The following is a 16,923-nucleotide window of genomic DNA, read 5'->3' as shown; positions in this document are numbered from 1 at the left end:
GTTGCAAAAGATTCTTGCAAAATAAATTCTCAAACCAAAGAAGTTACTGTTATCTGGTGAAAGTTTCATAAATAAAATTGTGAAAAACTAGGCTAAAATTTGTAAGGCAAATTAAAATATGCCCAAAAACCAGACTACCTTTATTAGTAGAAGCACAAGCTGTAATAACTCAAAGCAAAAATTATTATAAGACACAGCAATCAGTATAACTGCAGTCAAAAAGAATGAATTAACTAAAAAAAAAAAAAACCAAAAAAAACCACCAAAAAAAACCCCTTCAGTACATGTTCCAAATAATTCTCTAATTAATAGAAATAATTAGTTACTTTAGTCTTACTGGCAGCAGAATTGTACGAAGCATCAAGCATCTTGGCAGCAAAGAGATGTTAAGATTCAGTTACAGAAAACCTAGCATTCATAGAAGTGAGGATACTGACAACATTGTATGAAGCACTTTTAACCCTCTACTATGTTATTGCTACATCGCAGCCATCAACAAGCACAAAGTCCTTACATTTTCCTCCTCGGTTTCTTGCACAAAGAATGCTTCTCCATTGTCACCCAATTTCATATGCAGATCAACAGCATCGCCATTAATTTCTATATCAATCTGTGGAAAGAAACAATTTATTGTAAATAATTCATCATGGGGAAAGTGCTGACCTCATGGTCCACTTAGCTCTGAGAGTAAACTTTGTTTCACTGTATAAGGGTGCCCCTTTCTCATCTTTCTGACACAAGTCTGTCATAATGCTCTTTAATTTGTTCACCTGCAAAATATATCATGCTCCAGGCAGAGAGCCTAACACCCACAAGAAAAATAAGAAAAAAATAAACTTGATATAAAGACTGACTCTTGTTCATACAATTACTGATATAGTCTTTATTTGATGGAAGAATGACTGAAGCTGTTCAGATGTTTAAATTTTAATCTGAATTGGGGCCTGGTATGAATATGAATCCTGAATACCAGAAGTTCCACCTGGAGACCTCCTGGAGGCAGGCTTTGTCTGAAAGTGATAAGAGACTTGTCACAATTATTTCTGCAACTCAAGTTAGTGTTTCAGATTTTCCTGCCCGTGAGTTTATGGGGTTATGCATCCACAATGCAGTAACAAACACTCAACTGACTATTGAGAGAATGGTGTGAACAGTAACTCCCAGGAGGGAGGAAACAAGGAGCAGCAGTCATCTACACAAGCAAAAGCTGAGAATTACACTGACAGTCTAGTACAACAGGTGCCAAAAAGTAGACGTTTCTACTATTCAACAGCTTTTTAGAGGCACCCAGAAGCTAAAAATCTCTCAAATTTGGTTCAGCTACTCAGAAGTGTATAAAGACATTTAACAACCTCTAATTTCAGACACTCTTGCTGTAAGCATATCTTGTTTGCCTCAATGTCAGAAAAAGTACAGCTATACCACCTCTTTTGTACCCTGTTGAAAACTGCAATGTCATCTGTTACAAAATTGTTAAGGTAAATAAATTCTTTGTCATCAGCAAGCTCATTAAAATAAACATTAAAAAGTGGGAAATCAAACAAAAAATAAACATAAAACCTGCTGCTCACCTGTTTACTATGACAAACACACAACTTTAATGCATGTAACTCTATTGACCTTTAACAAAAAAATGCCCTGATCTAACCGCTCTTTCAGTTTCATTTTATTCTCTTTTTACAACCAACATATAAAAATAGGGGTAACTTCCTGCAATTTACTCCTTAAAAAAGCAGAATATAATCCTGAGGATTTATGTCCTGTTTAATAAATTCATCCTTTGGTAGCACACCCACATGCCATACACAGTATTCCTTACTGACAGTAAAGTCCCCAGCTCCATTTTCCAGCCAACACAATCCAACTCACTCTCTTGGCATGATCAACAAAGCCTATGGGAAGGGAAGGACAATCTGCTTGGGTAGCACCACCATCTCAGAATGGCTGGATGGGAAATTGTACCAGGTTCTCTTTCTAACATGCCCACACAGGAACAAAGCTTCAGTCTCAGTTTTCACTTGCACATGGATGCTAATAACTGCACTTGCTACTCCAAATCAGCCGTGAGCACAGCTAACAATGAGCAGTATTTATAACAGGTCACCAACACTTAACATATGCTCTGCTTGTCCTTCAGGCATTCCAAAAAAGAGCTGCTTACATCAGGGATCAGTTAAATAGCATTAAGCATTTCTTTCCTGGGCATACTTGGATAAGTAAACAAATAACCCCATGTAAGCATTTTACAACTGTGTATATATTGGTGTTTGTATTTCTAGGAAGGAAGGAAGGAAGTGGTTCTCAAAACTTTGTTTTGACCCACTTTCTGAACTTACCACTTTTTCTTTAGAGCGCAGTACACCAAGCTTCCCAAAGCGGACATGGAAAGGAGAACACTGGTATGTCCCATCCTGCTGCCGGACCACAATGACATCGATGCATCCCGAAAGGGTCGCCTGGTTAATGCCTTTGTACAGCTCCTTCACAGTAACCAGGACTTGTCCTGCAAGTTGCCCCACGTAGTTCATAGTCTGAGACTAAGGGAGAGAAAGACCAAAAAATAGTAAGTAAATTTAAAACACAGTAGATTTTTTGAAATGAATTTTTAAAAAGCACTTATATAGATGAGCGATGTCATTTATCAATTACTCTACTGTAACAAGATTTACACAAATGTTTTCAAGAATCAACAAAACTTTGAGGCAATCCTCATATTACTAAAAGTATCCAGAGTTATAGAACCTATTCCTAATGCTTTATCTACTTGAATCTATCACTCATTAAATACTTCAAAGAAAATTCTGAAGCATGTAATTTTTAGACCTCAAAGCCTAGATTTAAGTGATGCTTAACTCAGATAAGCTAAAAAGAAAAATTCATTCTCCAGAGGCCTGCCTGTTTAATACAATCAATCCTATACAGAAAATGGAGATAATTGTACATAAGGATGCAAAAAAAAAAAATCTTACAAATCAGGAAAAAGTATGTAGAACATACTACATGCAACTCTTCCTTTACAGCTCTGTATTTCAAAAACAGCTGAGTCATCTTAGAGAAATTATCAAAGTATGTAATGGGAGAAAAGAGATACATACATTAATAAGATTATGCTACAGTAAACAGGATAAAGAGCACAGAATCACTTATTGAAAATTCTGTCTTATCTATTAAAAGTACGTAAGTAAATGAATGAATTCTGAATGACTGCAAGTCTTGCAAACTAAGAACACAATTGGAACTATGAGTGCTAATAAGGAATTAAAGTCCAAAGATTTCTCAGAACATCTGAGCTTGAACAGGAAGAGGAGGGAAAACTGTGAAAATGTTCTGATAGAAACCTAAGTGCAACTCTTCCTCATTCTACGTACCATCTTCTGCCTCCCACCCAAAAGTCTGCTACAAGCTCATTTCAAAAACATCCAAGTAACTGCAGCCTCTGAAGTTAAGAATATTTAGGAGAACAAAGAACCACTGCCAACATGCAAAACCCACGACACTGAACACATAAAAGAGCCTAAATTATATACATTTTTAAAAAAACCTATTTTGGGATATTGTTTCTAGAAAAAATCTACAATGATTTTTTTTTTTCTTATTTGCATTTCTATTTTTATTAGTCATTGAACAAGGTTTAGGATTCTTCTTAATACCTCTAAACAAAACCATACCACATTACAACTGTTCTTCCTACTGATACTGTTTCATTGTCTATATAATGAATCAGTTATTCTCTTTTGAGCCTCCAAAGTCTTCCTTACAGTAACACAGAGTATCTTACACTCACCCAAAAGTGACAATTTTCGTGGTATCTCCACACTGATATAAATGTAAACAGGCAAGAAATCTAAAACTACTTTCACACAGCAGCTATGGAAACATTTTTCTCCATCTCAGGCTTCTCATACATTACTGAATCATATTAATGTTTTTTAAAAATAATTCCTTCCTCTTCACAAGACTTACAGAGGATTGTGGAGGGTTTCCAATACAGATTTAACACTGTCTTGAAATTACCCACAGAATTACTATGCTAGGTTATGTGCTAAAGAATTTTTTCCTGTAGCCTGTTGATGAAGACAAAAAGAACAGACTGTCATTGAGTGAGTAATGAGTTTAGGAGGATGGACTCTCTATCAACATTAGTCATTAATTCAATTTCATCTGTAAGTAGCTTCACATACAACTATAAAACTGATTGCTTGATAGTGAAGTAATAGCTCACTCCTCCTAAAGAGGGAAGATCTCACTTGAACCTTTCCTCATCTGACCCTCTAAATGAGCTGATTTTAGCACCCTGACACAGGTGGCAAAAGGCTACCATTTTTTGTTGTTGTTTGTTTCAGCAGGTTGTTAGTAAGTTAGATCAGCTTATTAAGCAGAACATGACAAAACACCTGAGTCATGAGGCCCTGAGCAGCACCAGTGAGCTAGGAGGGCGGAAAAAAAAAAAAAAAAAAAAAAAAAGAGGCAGGGAACTGAACATCTTTTTGACAAGTGAGATATTTGCTGCATCGCATGGAACTGTAACTCAACACAGAGATGTTACAGTATCTCTGCTTTCCTGTTGAAACAATTAATGTTCACCTAATATGACAGCCATGTTTAAACTCAATCTCATGAAAAAAGAAAATCTTTAATGCACAATCATCATCATTCATGGCTCTAACTTGGCCACTTCCAAGAGCTGTCTACAGTATCAGCTTAGAAAGAAAAGTTGATTTTGTGTTACTAAGGAAACTGCATTTGTTAAAATAAATGTTTGACACAATCAGGAATAAAAGTCTTTAATAAGGTCCGCATCCCAAGTATTTCATTTCAGCAAACAGGACTTGAGAAGTGGGCATAAGCAAGAAATTCTCTACAATTTAAGCAGTGACTTCTTAAAAGATCAAAATTTCACACCTTCTGCTAACAACTGAGTTCAGATGATAAAAAACCTAGTTTTTCTCCCATACATGCTAACTTGACCATAGACATTCATCACACAGCCCACACAAGACCAAAGCAGTCACCCATTTTACAAATATTCTTGCCCATCTGTAGCAAAAATATCCTGTAGCAATGTTCTCTCTTCTACAGGTATCGATTTCATTACTGTAGCTCATAGCACAGCCACTTTTATGAGCATACATACACTGAATAACCTCATACATTTGAATGTTCATAACCAGTTCACTCTTACATCTGGAAAAGTTATGAACTTTTGTACCTACTGAGTATTAAAAACATTGCTTATAAGGAAAGTATGATCCAAGTCTTAATGTAAACATTGTTTTGTACATTGCAAGTAAACCAAAGTAGATAAAGGTAATAAACTAATGCACATTATTGCTTACCAGGCTGCAATTCAGCTTTTAACATAATGGTTCACTTTGCAAGACAAACATGTTATATAAGAAGGTTCAAACTGTAGCAAGAAAATGATCAAATAGAATTGAAGTGTCACTACATACCTGAGAAACATGCCATTTTATCTCAAATGTCAATAGAAGCCCTGCTGGGAGATTTTAACATTTGCGGGGCTAGGAGTGGGTTTGAGCTTTGCTTGGCTTTGTTTGTTTTCCTTAAATGTTATTGTATATTGTTGGAAAACTTGTGCTGAACAAGTACAGAATCAGACTACAGTGAGAAAGGAACACAGTAAAATATTATTGTGTTAGTTTTTGCAAATGCAATAGAAATATCCTGATCATGGCATAACCAGTAGGACAAAATATTTCCTCGATAATACTCTTTATTTCATGCTTAGTAACCATTTCTTCTTAAATATCACAGCCTTGAAAGCAGAGAGCAGTATACCTTCCTAACCTCCTATAAGAACCTAAAAAGCACGCTGATTGCTAGTTTTGAAATTCACGACAAAAGCCTGATGAAACAAACAAACTAAGAAAGGCAAGGTAGTAAACTTCACAATGCTGCTTAGTTTTTAATTTTTATTGCTTTCGATATCCAGAATCTATATTCACTCCTGATGCAGTGAAATTCCAGAACTCTGCAAAGAAACTGAGATTAATGCAGCTCACTACTTTACTCAGACAGCAAATTAAAAGGCTATGTATATCTGAGGTATATCAAAGCAAAAACATGCTTTGTGACTCCTGAGGCTCCAGAGAGAATGCTTTTTGAATATTTATGCAATGCTACCTAGTTTACAAAAATTTTTACAGCTGAATACATTAATACCACTAAGGTAAGGGCAACTGTAATTGGAACGGGGGAAAGAATCTCTATGCCATATCATGAAAATAATTTTTTTTGGCAATAAGCCATTGCACTGCCAAAAGCAGAAATTGAAACTGCTTTGGTTTTTTAACTTTCTTTTTCTGAGAGCATAAAAGTAAATATGAAATAAAAAATATCTACTTCAGCAGTTCAATAACTAAAATGCCTCCACTTACAAAATACTCAAATCAGTGCAACTAAAATTAACCCTGAATATGCTGTTTGACTTTCTTATGTAACAGCAGTGGCTCTCAAAAATAATAATTAAACAGTACTCCACCTCAGAGTATCTTTATACGACAGACAAGACAAAGTTTCAAAACTCATTACCACAAAATGCTTACATTAGCATAACCTGAGCAGGAGGTTTTGTGGGTAGGAATTATATCTCTGTACCATTAACAAAGATATGATTTTAGCTGCCACTAGACCAACATGTTTTCTTTAACTTTTTTTTTAGTGTTATTCAGTAATATCCATATAGAGGTGCAAGACACAATCCAAAGTCTGTCCACAATAGGTGTTTTCTGCGCATATGGAGAACTGCTTTACTAATCTGCATTTCTGGGGCTCTTAAAGCCATCACCTCTTATACAAGTGCATCCATATGAACGTGCCTACTACAAGTGCCTAGCTCAACAAGAGAAAAAAAAAGTGCAAGTTACTCAAAGGCAAGGTATCAGATTACTCTAGAAAGCTACAACTTTAAAGGGCATGAATTTCAACTATCACTGCAAAAAAAAAAAGTTACTTAGAAGCAGATCTTAGCTTCTAATAGCATAGATATTCATACACTCCATTTATTTTGAGATACATTTAGAGGGTTAAAGTACGTCTAATGCCACATGATGTAAACATAAAAGAAGTTGTATTTGTTTCAAGAGATTGGGCAGAATAAAATAAAAAACATGCAGAGCAGTGGTTTACTTCAATTTATCTCATTTTGCCTATATTTGCATACATGGAAATTTATGAGGCAGAAGCTTTCCTTAAGCAGAGAAAATCTTCAGCAAGTGTTTTACTAGTTTCTATTTTGTACTCTGAAAAAACTGGGGGGGGGGAAATGACCCTGTCAAACAGGACCACTGTAGTATCAGATCTACTCAACAAAAACATCTTTGTTCCCAAGTAAAGATTTTAATTGGGGGTTTAGGATTGCTCCTAGTACTGCAAAGAGCAGTTATGGAACAAAAACAGGAAACAAAGTAAGTCTGTTGAATGCCTAATTAAAGTGTTCCACATACTATTAAATATAGTAAATTTTTATATATTTTAACTGTGTTATAGGAAATTATACACCCATATTTAGCAATAAATCTGTCGAACTCACCAAGATTCCAGAAGGAACCTTTTCATGGGCAGCAACATCACTTCTATTTGAGTCATCTTCAAGAACATCCTTTTCTGAGTTATGCATCTCAGAAAACAGAAAACTAACTTTCCACAACACAGGTAAGTGAAAAAATTACAGCCATAAGAAAAGGTTGCAGCAGCATTTCTTCTCTTCTCATAGAAGCAGAAGAACCATGTAAACCTTCTGGTCTCTTAGAGGAAACTGCTTGGTATACATTCCCACGCAGAATTACAAGTAAAAAGGAAGTGCTTCTTTAAGAAAGCTCACACAGAAACTCCCTCACCAATAGGCTTTGCTTGAAATGTCCCAGCCCCCTTGCACTCTCCGAGATAAGTGACAACATGGGCTGACTTTGCCATATGTTTGCACTGATAGGTGATGATCTTGGTTTGCATCACGTCACATGACTACAGTTGAAGCTCCCACGAAAACAGGGATTTAGTTAATGATTCTTAAGCAAAGTCTACATTAGCTCACTTGGAGACTTTTCACCCACTGTTGCAACTGCAGCCCTGGCAGCAGCACTCAAAGTCCTGGTTCAGCCTATGTCCAGACTGCCTGCTGACACTCCATGCGCTGCTGCCTCTGCTGATGGCGTCACTGGGGCAGCCAGTCGTGCCTGATACAGCAAATTTCACAACATTTCAGGGTCTGCTATTTGCAAACTTTTCTCCCTCCTTCTTGAAATTGAAATTACATAATAATAGCAAAGAGACAACTGACCTGGTGTCAAGTTTATACTAAACCATATAAAACCAATGCACACCAAGATGAGCATTTGTTTTCCTGTGGAAATTTTCTTGCTTTCTTCAAACGGAATTGCAAAGCAGTACAATGTGAATGTGTGGACAAAACATACAGGTTTTTTAAATAACTAGCTCTATGACTCAGAACAAGAATTGATTTTTCATCTGAGGAATTCTGAAACTTATCTAAATAAAATAATGGATAGGTGAAATAACTTGAGGAAGAGAAGTAGTGTAAGGAACCAACTCTGTCCCAGAATGTGAAACACGTTCTCTGAGGACCATCAATAATACCTCAACACAGACAAGTTCTCACTACCCTAAACCCATGTACCTCCTTCCACTCTCACTGGGTTACTGTGTGTCTGCTCAGAAGACTCTAGTGGATTGCTTCTTGAATTGCAAGCTTAAAAAAAAAAAATTATCCAGGACTACTACTCCTACTATTTATCCTACTACTATTCCTCCTCTAAGTTTTGTAAGTTCATGTAAAAGATTTTGATGCAAGGAGAGTGAACCACATTATAGGATGCAGCCAAATAGTTTGTAGGTTTCCAAAATAATTGATGAACTACACTCAAGTCCAAAACTGCATCAGTGTCAATGACAAAATCCTAAATTGAGTGTTGGGATTACTGTGTCTGCAGTAAGATTGTAATAAACTGCCACCATCTCTGAGCCCTTTTCTATGCATTGAATAAATTCATATTTCATCTGGGTCTTATTAGGAAAAACTAATGTGTTTTTTAGCAAATATGACAAGTATTTTCATAGAGTATTGAGAATTACTAGACACACACAATTTATCCTTCCTTTATCCTGTATGTTCTATTAAAATAGAGAATAAAACATACAGTTATGAGCAAAATGGAAGCGTAATTCATAAGCCAGTGCTCCTCTTCCAACACTACTGACTTTGTTTTATGTTGGGATTTCTATCTGTGATATCTCTACTACTTCAGTATCGTTCAGTATTTCAGATGGACACTATTTTCATCAAAGCTTATAAGAGAGTTTTAGACAACAGCTTTTCTAGAATACAGATAAAATTGTGTCACTACAGTAAGGTAAGATTTAGGCAGGTAATAAGCTTTGCACATTTTGTTAGCCCTCTTGTCTTTTATTTCTCAATATTAATAAGATATGTAAAATATAATTCCTGCTGAGTAAGTTTCAGCACTAGTTATGTATGTGCAAGTTGCACAGGAAAATTAGCTTTTATTTTGAAAAGCAAACACCTCAAATTTGGAAGTGTTAGAAGCAATGTTTTCCATGCAACCTTAATGAAGCTCTTTGGTGTAGGTAGGTTTTCCTGTGGGGTAGTCTCAGAAAGCACTTATGAGTTCTCCCATGACTCACACAAGTTAATAATGCTGACCAAGATCATTCACCATCTTATGTTCTGTCTTTGACCTGCTCTTTGTGAGTCTACACATTTTATCCTGCTGCTCATTAGTCAAAATCCCTGATAAGAAGTATGATTCCATTTTTAAAACAGTTTTCTGCAGCAATCGTCATAATATATTCAATTGCATTTCATTTAGTTTTGTAGCATCTCAGAGATGCAGTATTTTTTTCACCTATGCAAAGAAAAATTCAGTACCAATTAGGAATTAAACATGCAGGGGAGTTTAGCACATTTAGAGCTTGATTTTTCAGATTTTCCCTCTTTCTTTTACCTCTTTGCACATTGCCTCAATAAGCTACATTTGCAGTTGCAAATCAGATTTTTTTTTTTTTATTGACCATCTGGGATATGTAAAAGTCTGACTGCCTGCGAAAATGACATTTAAGTGATTATTGGACTGTACTGTATAGGAACTGTAGAACAAACGCCACCAGAAAACAGCTACAGGACATTCCCCCAACTCTCAGCAGTGCATTCCATTATGAGTTCTGGAAGAAAGGAAGCACAAATCCTACAGACATAGCTTCTATCAGCACACTCTCCCAATTCACTCAGAGATCAGAATAAGTATGCCAAGACAAATAAATGGACCAAATCCTCCACTAATTAACATACCCTAATAGATACGGTAAGTATGGGACAACCTTTGTTCATGTTCCAATTGTCTCCTTCAACCCACCTTGTCACACATAATTTCACCTACTATCAACCAAGAAGGAAACACCACAGTTCTCAAAGTAAGGATGACTTGTGATAATTCTTAGTTTCACACCCCATCCTGACACTGGAAAAGGTCCTTTCTCCATAAGGCTCCACTCCAGCTCCAAAATTCCAACACTTCTCTATTTTCACGCACTTTTACACTTTGCTTATTAGGTGTCGGGGCAGAGACACATAACAGCGGACCCGACACAACACTTCTCTATTTTCACGCACTTTTACACTTTGCTTATTATGTGCAAAAAAAAGTGGAGGAGTTGCCACTTCTCCTACACAGATTACAAAAATCAGGCTGGGGCTGAAAACACTCTTCTGTGTTCTTGGTTCCAGCCCTGGTGTGAAGCCTCTGCTTACTGAGACTGGAAATAAAGCTCTGCTCATTCCACGTTGTGCTAAAACACATTCAGCGCAACATCTCTGATATTTTTAAGTGCAAAAGTCTAGCTATTCTCTATATAAACCTAATTCAAAGGTTATTAACTTTGCTAAAATAAAATAAACTTTGACATGACTAAAAGAAAACATACTGAATGAAGACTATCTCCCTGAGATGCCTCCAGAAATGGACACACAAATTTTTCTAAAAGAAAACAGCTAGCGCTTTTCATCTAGCAGAATGGAAAAATACCATCAAGTGTCACTTCTTATTAAAAAAACATAATATACTTGCTAAAATTTTCCATACAAAAGCTGAAGGTACTTAAAATATAACATGGAATTACATTTTTAATTTTAACAAGTTACATGCAACTAAAAAGAAACTCTGTTCAACAATGTTGAAAAATACCACTAGGCAATGCTACCTGTTTTTACCTGCAATTCCCAGCTGTCAAAAAAATAAAAATTAAAAAAAAAAGGCTCTATCACAAGTAATAACAGCAGGTATGAGAATTCAAGCAATTAATAGATGTTAGAGAAACACTATTAATACAAAAGTAATGTATTGTTCAATAAACTGGTGGTTAAAAAAGAAAATCTAATTAGTTTTGCACCTATGACGCAATATGGTAAATTCAATGCCTTCAAGATTTCCTGTCAGATGGAATCAAGAGCATTTAAATCAAAACATTTTGCAGTGCAACTTAACTACTTTTTATCACCAGGGAAAAAAATAGCATGAAAGGAAATCCACAGTTTATTTAGAGTTAGTGCCTTTGTAATTGTGTCAACAGTTTTATCTGTACGATCTGCAATGAATCATCTGATTTCAGTGTTACAGTATCTGTCCTTGTATTAATCTGAGCATTTTCTTTTTTTAAAAAAATTATCCTTTTCTTCTGTTTACAAAGGAACACCAGGGAGGACAAAGAATAGTTTAAGAGTTCATAAATTGAGTTTTACTGGCAAAGTGATCAGTTCAATCAAAAACTTAGGTTACACATACACAAAATGTTCTTATGCATGTGGAGACCTCAACTTCTTTCAAGGTACTGGAAAAAGTAACTGGCTAATCAGAGTGCAGCCCTTTGGAACCTGCATGGGCACCCCCTGCCACACTTGACATATTCCCAGCAACACAGACTCTTGTAAGGCCACATCATCCTTGGCTGAACTTATTTCCAGACATGTAAGTCAGAAAACAATGTTTCTCAACAGAAATTCTATCAATCTCATTTTTGGGTGAGATGAGAGAAAGTAGTTGAAGCGTTGTTGTGTTTCTACAAAGAACTAAGCATTTCCTTAATAAGCAATCCAGCAATCTCTTATCTTTGTTTCCTCTTTTTAACAACATTTCTTTCTAGGTGCTTATCTGTCCCAGGTGAATTTAAATTTTCTTGCAACCTCCCAGGGTTTAAAAGTCAAAGCAAAAAAAACCAGAGTCATGTGTGCAAGCACAAAATCTAACTACATCTAATTATCTATTTGTGGCAAATAATTTGGTTACATTTGGAATGGATACACAAATGTAAGATTTGAGACTAGTACAAACCTTCAGACTGACAAGAACAGAAATAATACTTATTCTGAGAAATACATATATGGAATACTTAAAGAGCTGTAAATATTGCATCTATAAACAAGATACCTTTTTCCCCCACTTGATAAGACACTTGATAAGATTCTCCATATTGCTGAACTCATGAACATATACCAAAATAAAGCAATATTCCTAAATTTAATTTGCATATAAGACTTGGCTATGTTACTAACAAACTGCGTAAGAATGCTAGTCTTACAGAATTCCCACATAGATGTAATTACATGAGATGTTGGGAAGAGAAAAATTAGATACAGTTGAGCAAAGTGGCATAAGCTTACTCTTTCAGCAAAGCCAATCCACTGTATTATTGAGTTGTAATGACCACAGAGGTCACATCTGGCTGAGGGATCTGCTCACCCCTAGCACACAGCAGTGTCTGCACCATCTATATAGGACACAGCACACCTGTGCAGTGGCCTCACAGATTTCTTGTTTGTGTTAACAGGCACACTTTTTCCTTCAGGGAATGATTGGCTTTAAGTCACCACTAAGTACTTTTCTTATTTAAATCACTGTATTTCAGTTCACATCACAAACTAAATTCTAGTTAGCCGAGGGAGTCAATTACTTCCATTTCTAATGGAATCACAGCTACAACTCATTATCCGAAGCACTTATTTGAAAGAATTTTGAAAAGAATCCTTTACACATTTCCTTTAAAAGGCTTTTCATAACCATCAATTCAGAAGAAGTGTATTTCCTGAGGAGACAGCTATGTAGTCTAAAAAAAGACAAGTAAACCTAGAGACACAGCCTAAGACCAGCTTAGCTGGCTTCAGCCACATACACCAACAGAAATATGTCACCTAGTACACTGCAGACTTTTCTATTATTACTTTGCCTATTTACACTTCTGCTATTGAACTTCAGCACTTTGGATAAAGAAATGGGCCGATTCATCAGCTAAAAATCTCATCCGCTCACTCACTGCACACAGAAGCAATGAGGAAGTGTCCCTTAGTCCTGGGAAAATAAGTGACACAGGATAACTTCTGACAACCAATGTCAAATTACATTAGTGCACAGGTGAAAGAAATTGATTAAAATATTTAGCTAGGAAGGGGAAGCTAGCATCCTTTCTCTGATGATTCCCTTGAAATATAAATACCAGGAAAAAAAATCTCAAAAGAAAGTGTGCTTAAGCTTTGTCCTCAAGCAGAACGACAGTCTGACTTGACTGAGCATGACAGTTTCATATTAAATCAGTCTGCCTGCCCAAACTGAAATGCAAGCACTAATGTAACAATCAAGATGAGAGAGCAGCTAGGCAGATTAAATGCATTTTTAAGTGCCACATTCTTTGCAAAAGCAGCAACATTTTCTACGATGCTTAAAGTAGATAATTCTATTTATAACTTAAAAAAATCCCTCTGTTTACCTATGTAACAGTGAGATATGTCTAGAGATGACATCTTTGTATTACTGAAGAACCTTAAACTGTAACTTCAGCAAGACCATGAAGAACGATCTCCAGATACAAAAGTACTGGGGAATAGTTTGCTACCATGAGACCCAGTATGTGATGAAGACATCTATACATACTTCAGACTTGTATTTGATCACAAACATACCACACACTGTTGTGTATACGTCTGACAGCTTCTTCACTGTGGATATCCACAACATACAGCACTGAATCTCACACCAGAAATGGTCCCTTCACCCCTTTTCAGACAGTTACATAAGAACGTATTGCTAAATCATGATATAACTAATGATTAAAAGTTATTTCATATATAATCCAAAGCTATTTTAAAAAATATCCGATTTGTTAGAAATTTTAACTTAAGCACAAATTCTGTGATCCCACAGAGACCGTGAGAAACTTTTCCTGTATGCTGCAATCTTGTACTTGAACGGTGCAAGACAGGAAAACAATAAATTGTGATCAAGACTAAAATTCTGATCTAGACTATTTACCGTGTAACCATTTTCCAGGAAGAGAAGAAACAACTGCAACTAAATTAACCTCTGGCTTTGACAAAGGTTCCCAAAGTGGCATTAAACAAAATCCTTTCACCTCTATCTGATCTAGGTTGCAAATTCTCTGAGGCAGAGACCAAGTCATACAGCATGCAATGCAAGAAGGGCTGCTCAGGGCCTCAAGGTACATAAGGAGGTGTCAAGTGCCCTACCCCTGGAGACTGGATCTCCCCTTAACTGATCAAGACTTTATTTTACATGAAGGAAACGCTAGAGGCAGCGAGAAAGGACATAAAATTCACTGCACTGCAAACCTGAAACATTTTACGTGGAGGTCTTCCAAGTAAACAATAACAAAGAATTACACTTACTTTTGCAACAACCCAAAATATTAAGAACCTAGAAAAAGATGAAGAACCAAGAATAAATTCAAACAGCATCTCTGTTACAGGCCACTAAAAAACTGAAACTTTCTGATGTGCTTAACTGAAAAGTTATGATACAAGCTTAAAAATCAATGCTGTAATTGCTGACAAGAGCCATTCAGCACTATTCCTAGTTATTCCTACTGCAACTAAGAGTAATACCAGATAATACAGCATTTCAGTCAAAGTTCCTGGCATCCTGAGATTACTTAGAAACCTTTTAACTCCAGCATATCTGTTTAATAGTCTATTATATAACAGTAATATACATTTACGGAGCACCTCACTTTACACCACTCAAGTAAAAAGATCTTCCTTGATTTTTTTTTTTTTAAGGGTTGGCAAAACTCTTTACGTTCCTGTATGTTCTTGGATTCAAAGGAACTCTAGCAGGGACTAGGAGAGAAGGAACAACTTTGGGCCCTGGCTGGAGATAGCTGCCTAGTATGTATACAAAAAAAAAGTTGGTTATGTATCAACAAAGTGATAAACATTCCCACACATAAAAAAAAAAAAAAAGAGAAGGCATTTCGTGACTTACGACTTTTCATTACAACTAAATGAATACCTGTACATTCTTAAAATTCGCATAACACTACAATTTTTTTTCTATTTTTTCAAACATTAAATGCTCAGTACGCAAAATTGTCCCAAAAATGCTGGTGAATTATAAAAAACTCCAACCAACCAAAGAAAACCAGAACAGACCCCAAGGAGCTGCACTTCAGTGATGCTTGTGGGTTCCTTACAACCGGGATTTTGTATAACTCTAAGGACTAAATTTTATAAGGTTGTCTGTCATCTTCTCTGACAGTATCCTGCATAATACCACATACCAGTACAGTATATGGCTAAATACTTTCTTGTAACAACAGTGGAATTTTGTTTGGGGCGGGAAAAAAAAAGGTAACCAGATGACGGGCATGAACAAAGTGCAGCCACAACACAGGTATATTTATGACATCATTCTTCTGGATGGAAATGCACAGGTTTGCACAGCATGCTGCCCTGCTCCATCAAAAATCACTGATGCCTGCTACACGTACTCAGTTAGCACTTCAGGAGAAGAAGAAGAACGTAGTTCACACCAATTAAACCAGACGCACATTTGGCAAGCCCCCAAAGAGAAGCACACAAAAAAACCGCGGGCAGTGTGGCTCCCCTTCAGACTCCCCACACCAGAGGAACAAACACGGGAGGCAGGGGCGGAGCGCCCCGCCGGAGCGAGAGTTCAGTGCCCGACTTGGAGGGGCAGCCAGGCGAGACCAGGCGAGGCACGTATCCCGGTGTGCCGGAGCGGCCCCGCCAAGCGCGCCGGGAACACCGGCGCTCCCGCCACCCCCGTGCCGCGGTGGGGCGGCAGCGCCGGGCGCCTCCCCCACGCCGCTCTGCCAGCCGCACACCGGGCACGGCAGCGGGCGGCTGCCCTTCGCTCCGCCGGCCTGGGCTGCGGGGAATCGCGGGCAGCGTCCGGAGCGCGGGCAGTGCCGGCCGGGCGGCCCCGCTCCGCAGCGACGGTTCCGGGGAGGTTCTCAGGGCTCACTGCGGGGAGCCAGCCCGGGCTGGCAGCCGGGGCAGGGCCTGCGCCTCCCTGCCTTTCTCCCGCTCTCCCTCCTTCCCTCCCTGCCCGGTGGCCGCCCGGGCTCGCCCCGCACGCAGGCAGGGACACCTCGCGCCGAGCCGGCGACAGCGGCCCCTTCCCGCTTACCTCGAGCGGGGCCCGGCGGGAGCCGGCGCCAGCCGAGGAGGGACGGACGGCGGCTGGATGGAGAGACGGAGGGATGGAAGGAGGGACGGCAGCCGGGGGAGCCGCGCCCGGGCGGGTGCGAACTGCGCCAAGCGGCGGCCGTTGGCGCAGCGCGTGCACGCCCGCGCGCGCTCCCGCTGGCGGCGGGGGCGCGCCTGGCCCGGGGCGCCACGTGACCTTGGAGCGGCGCCGGGAAGGAGGGAGGGAAGGAGAGTGAGGGAAGGAGGCGCGTGCGCGGCTCCGGCAGCACGTAGCGCGACTGGAGCCTCCCGCCGGGATCCCGCCCGGGCCCTCGGGAGCAGGGATCGGGGATCGGCAGCGGAGTCCAGTCTGGAGCAGCTGCTTACAGTCGTGCTCCGAGCCGGGGCTCAGGATTAGCGCCTGGCGACTGCGCGGC

The 16,923-nt window shown here is 38.6% G+C and overlaps 1 protein-coding gene across 4 annotated transcripts in view; it reads right to left on the bottom strand.

The window, feature by feature from the left end:
* The window catches only part of LPIN2 (lipin 2), a 43,452-nt gene extending 26,795 nt beyond the window's left edge, over positions 1–16,657 (bottom strand). For 2 of the 4 annotated variants that reach the window (XM_041399354.1, XM_041399355.1), the window contains exons 1-3: positions 7,553–7,906; positions 2,337–2,537; positions 515–610 (exon numbers count right to left, since the gene is read on the bottom strand). In XM_041399354.1, coding sequence (XP_041255288.1) covers positions 515–610; positions 2,337–2,537; positions 7,553–7,639 — 384 coding nt within the window. In that variant the 5' untranslated portion in view covers positions 7,640–7,906. Of the gene's footprint in view, positions 1–514; positions 611–2,336; positions 2,538–7,552; positions 7,920–16,487 lie in introns of those variants that run through there. The other 2 variants (XM_041399357.1, XM_041399358.1) reach the window with 2 other exon arrangements.
* Positions 16,658–16,923: the final 266 nt, after the last annotated feature.

The sequence above is a fragment of the Onychostruthus taczanowskii genome, unplaced genomic scaffold (genome assembly GCF_017590055.1).
Source record: "Onychostruthus taczanowskii isolate IOZ18803 unplaced genomic scaffold, ASM1759005v1 scaffold16, whole genome shotgun sequence".
Classification (NCBI taxonomy): Eukaryota; Metazoa; Chordata; class Aves; order Passeriformes; family Passeridae; genus Onychostruthus; species Onychostruthus taczanowskii.
This window is presented reverse-complemented; position numbering and strand designations above follow the sequence as displayed.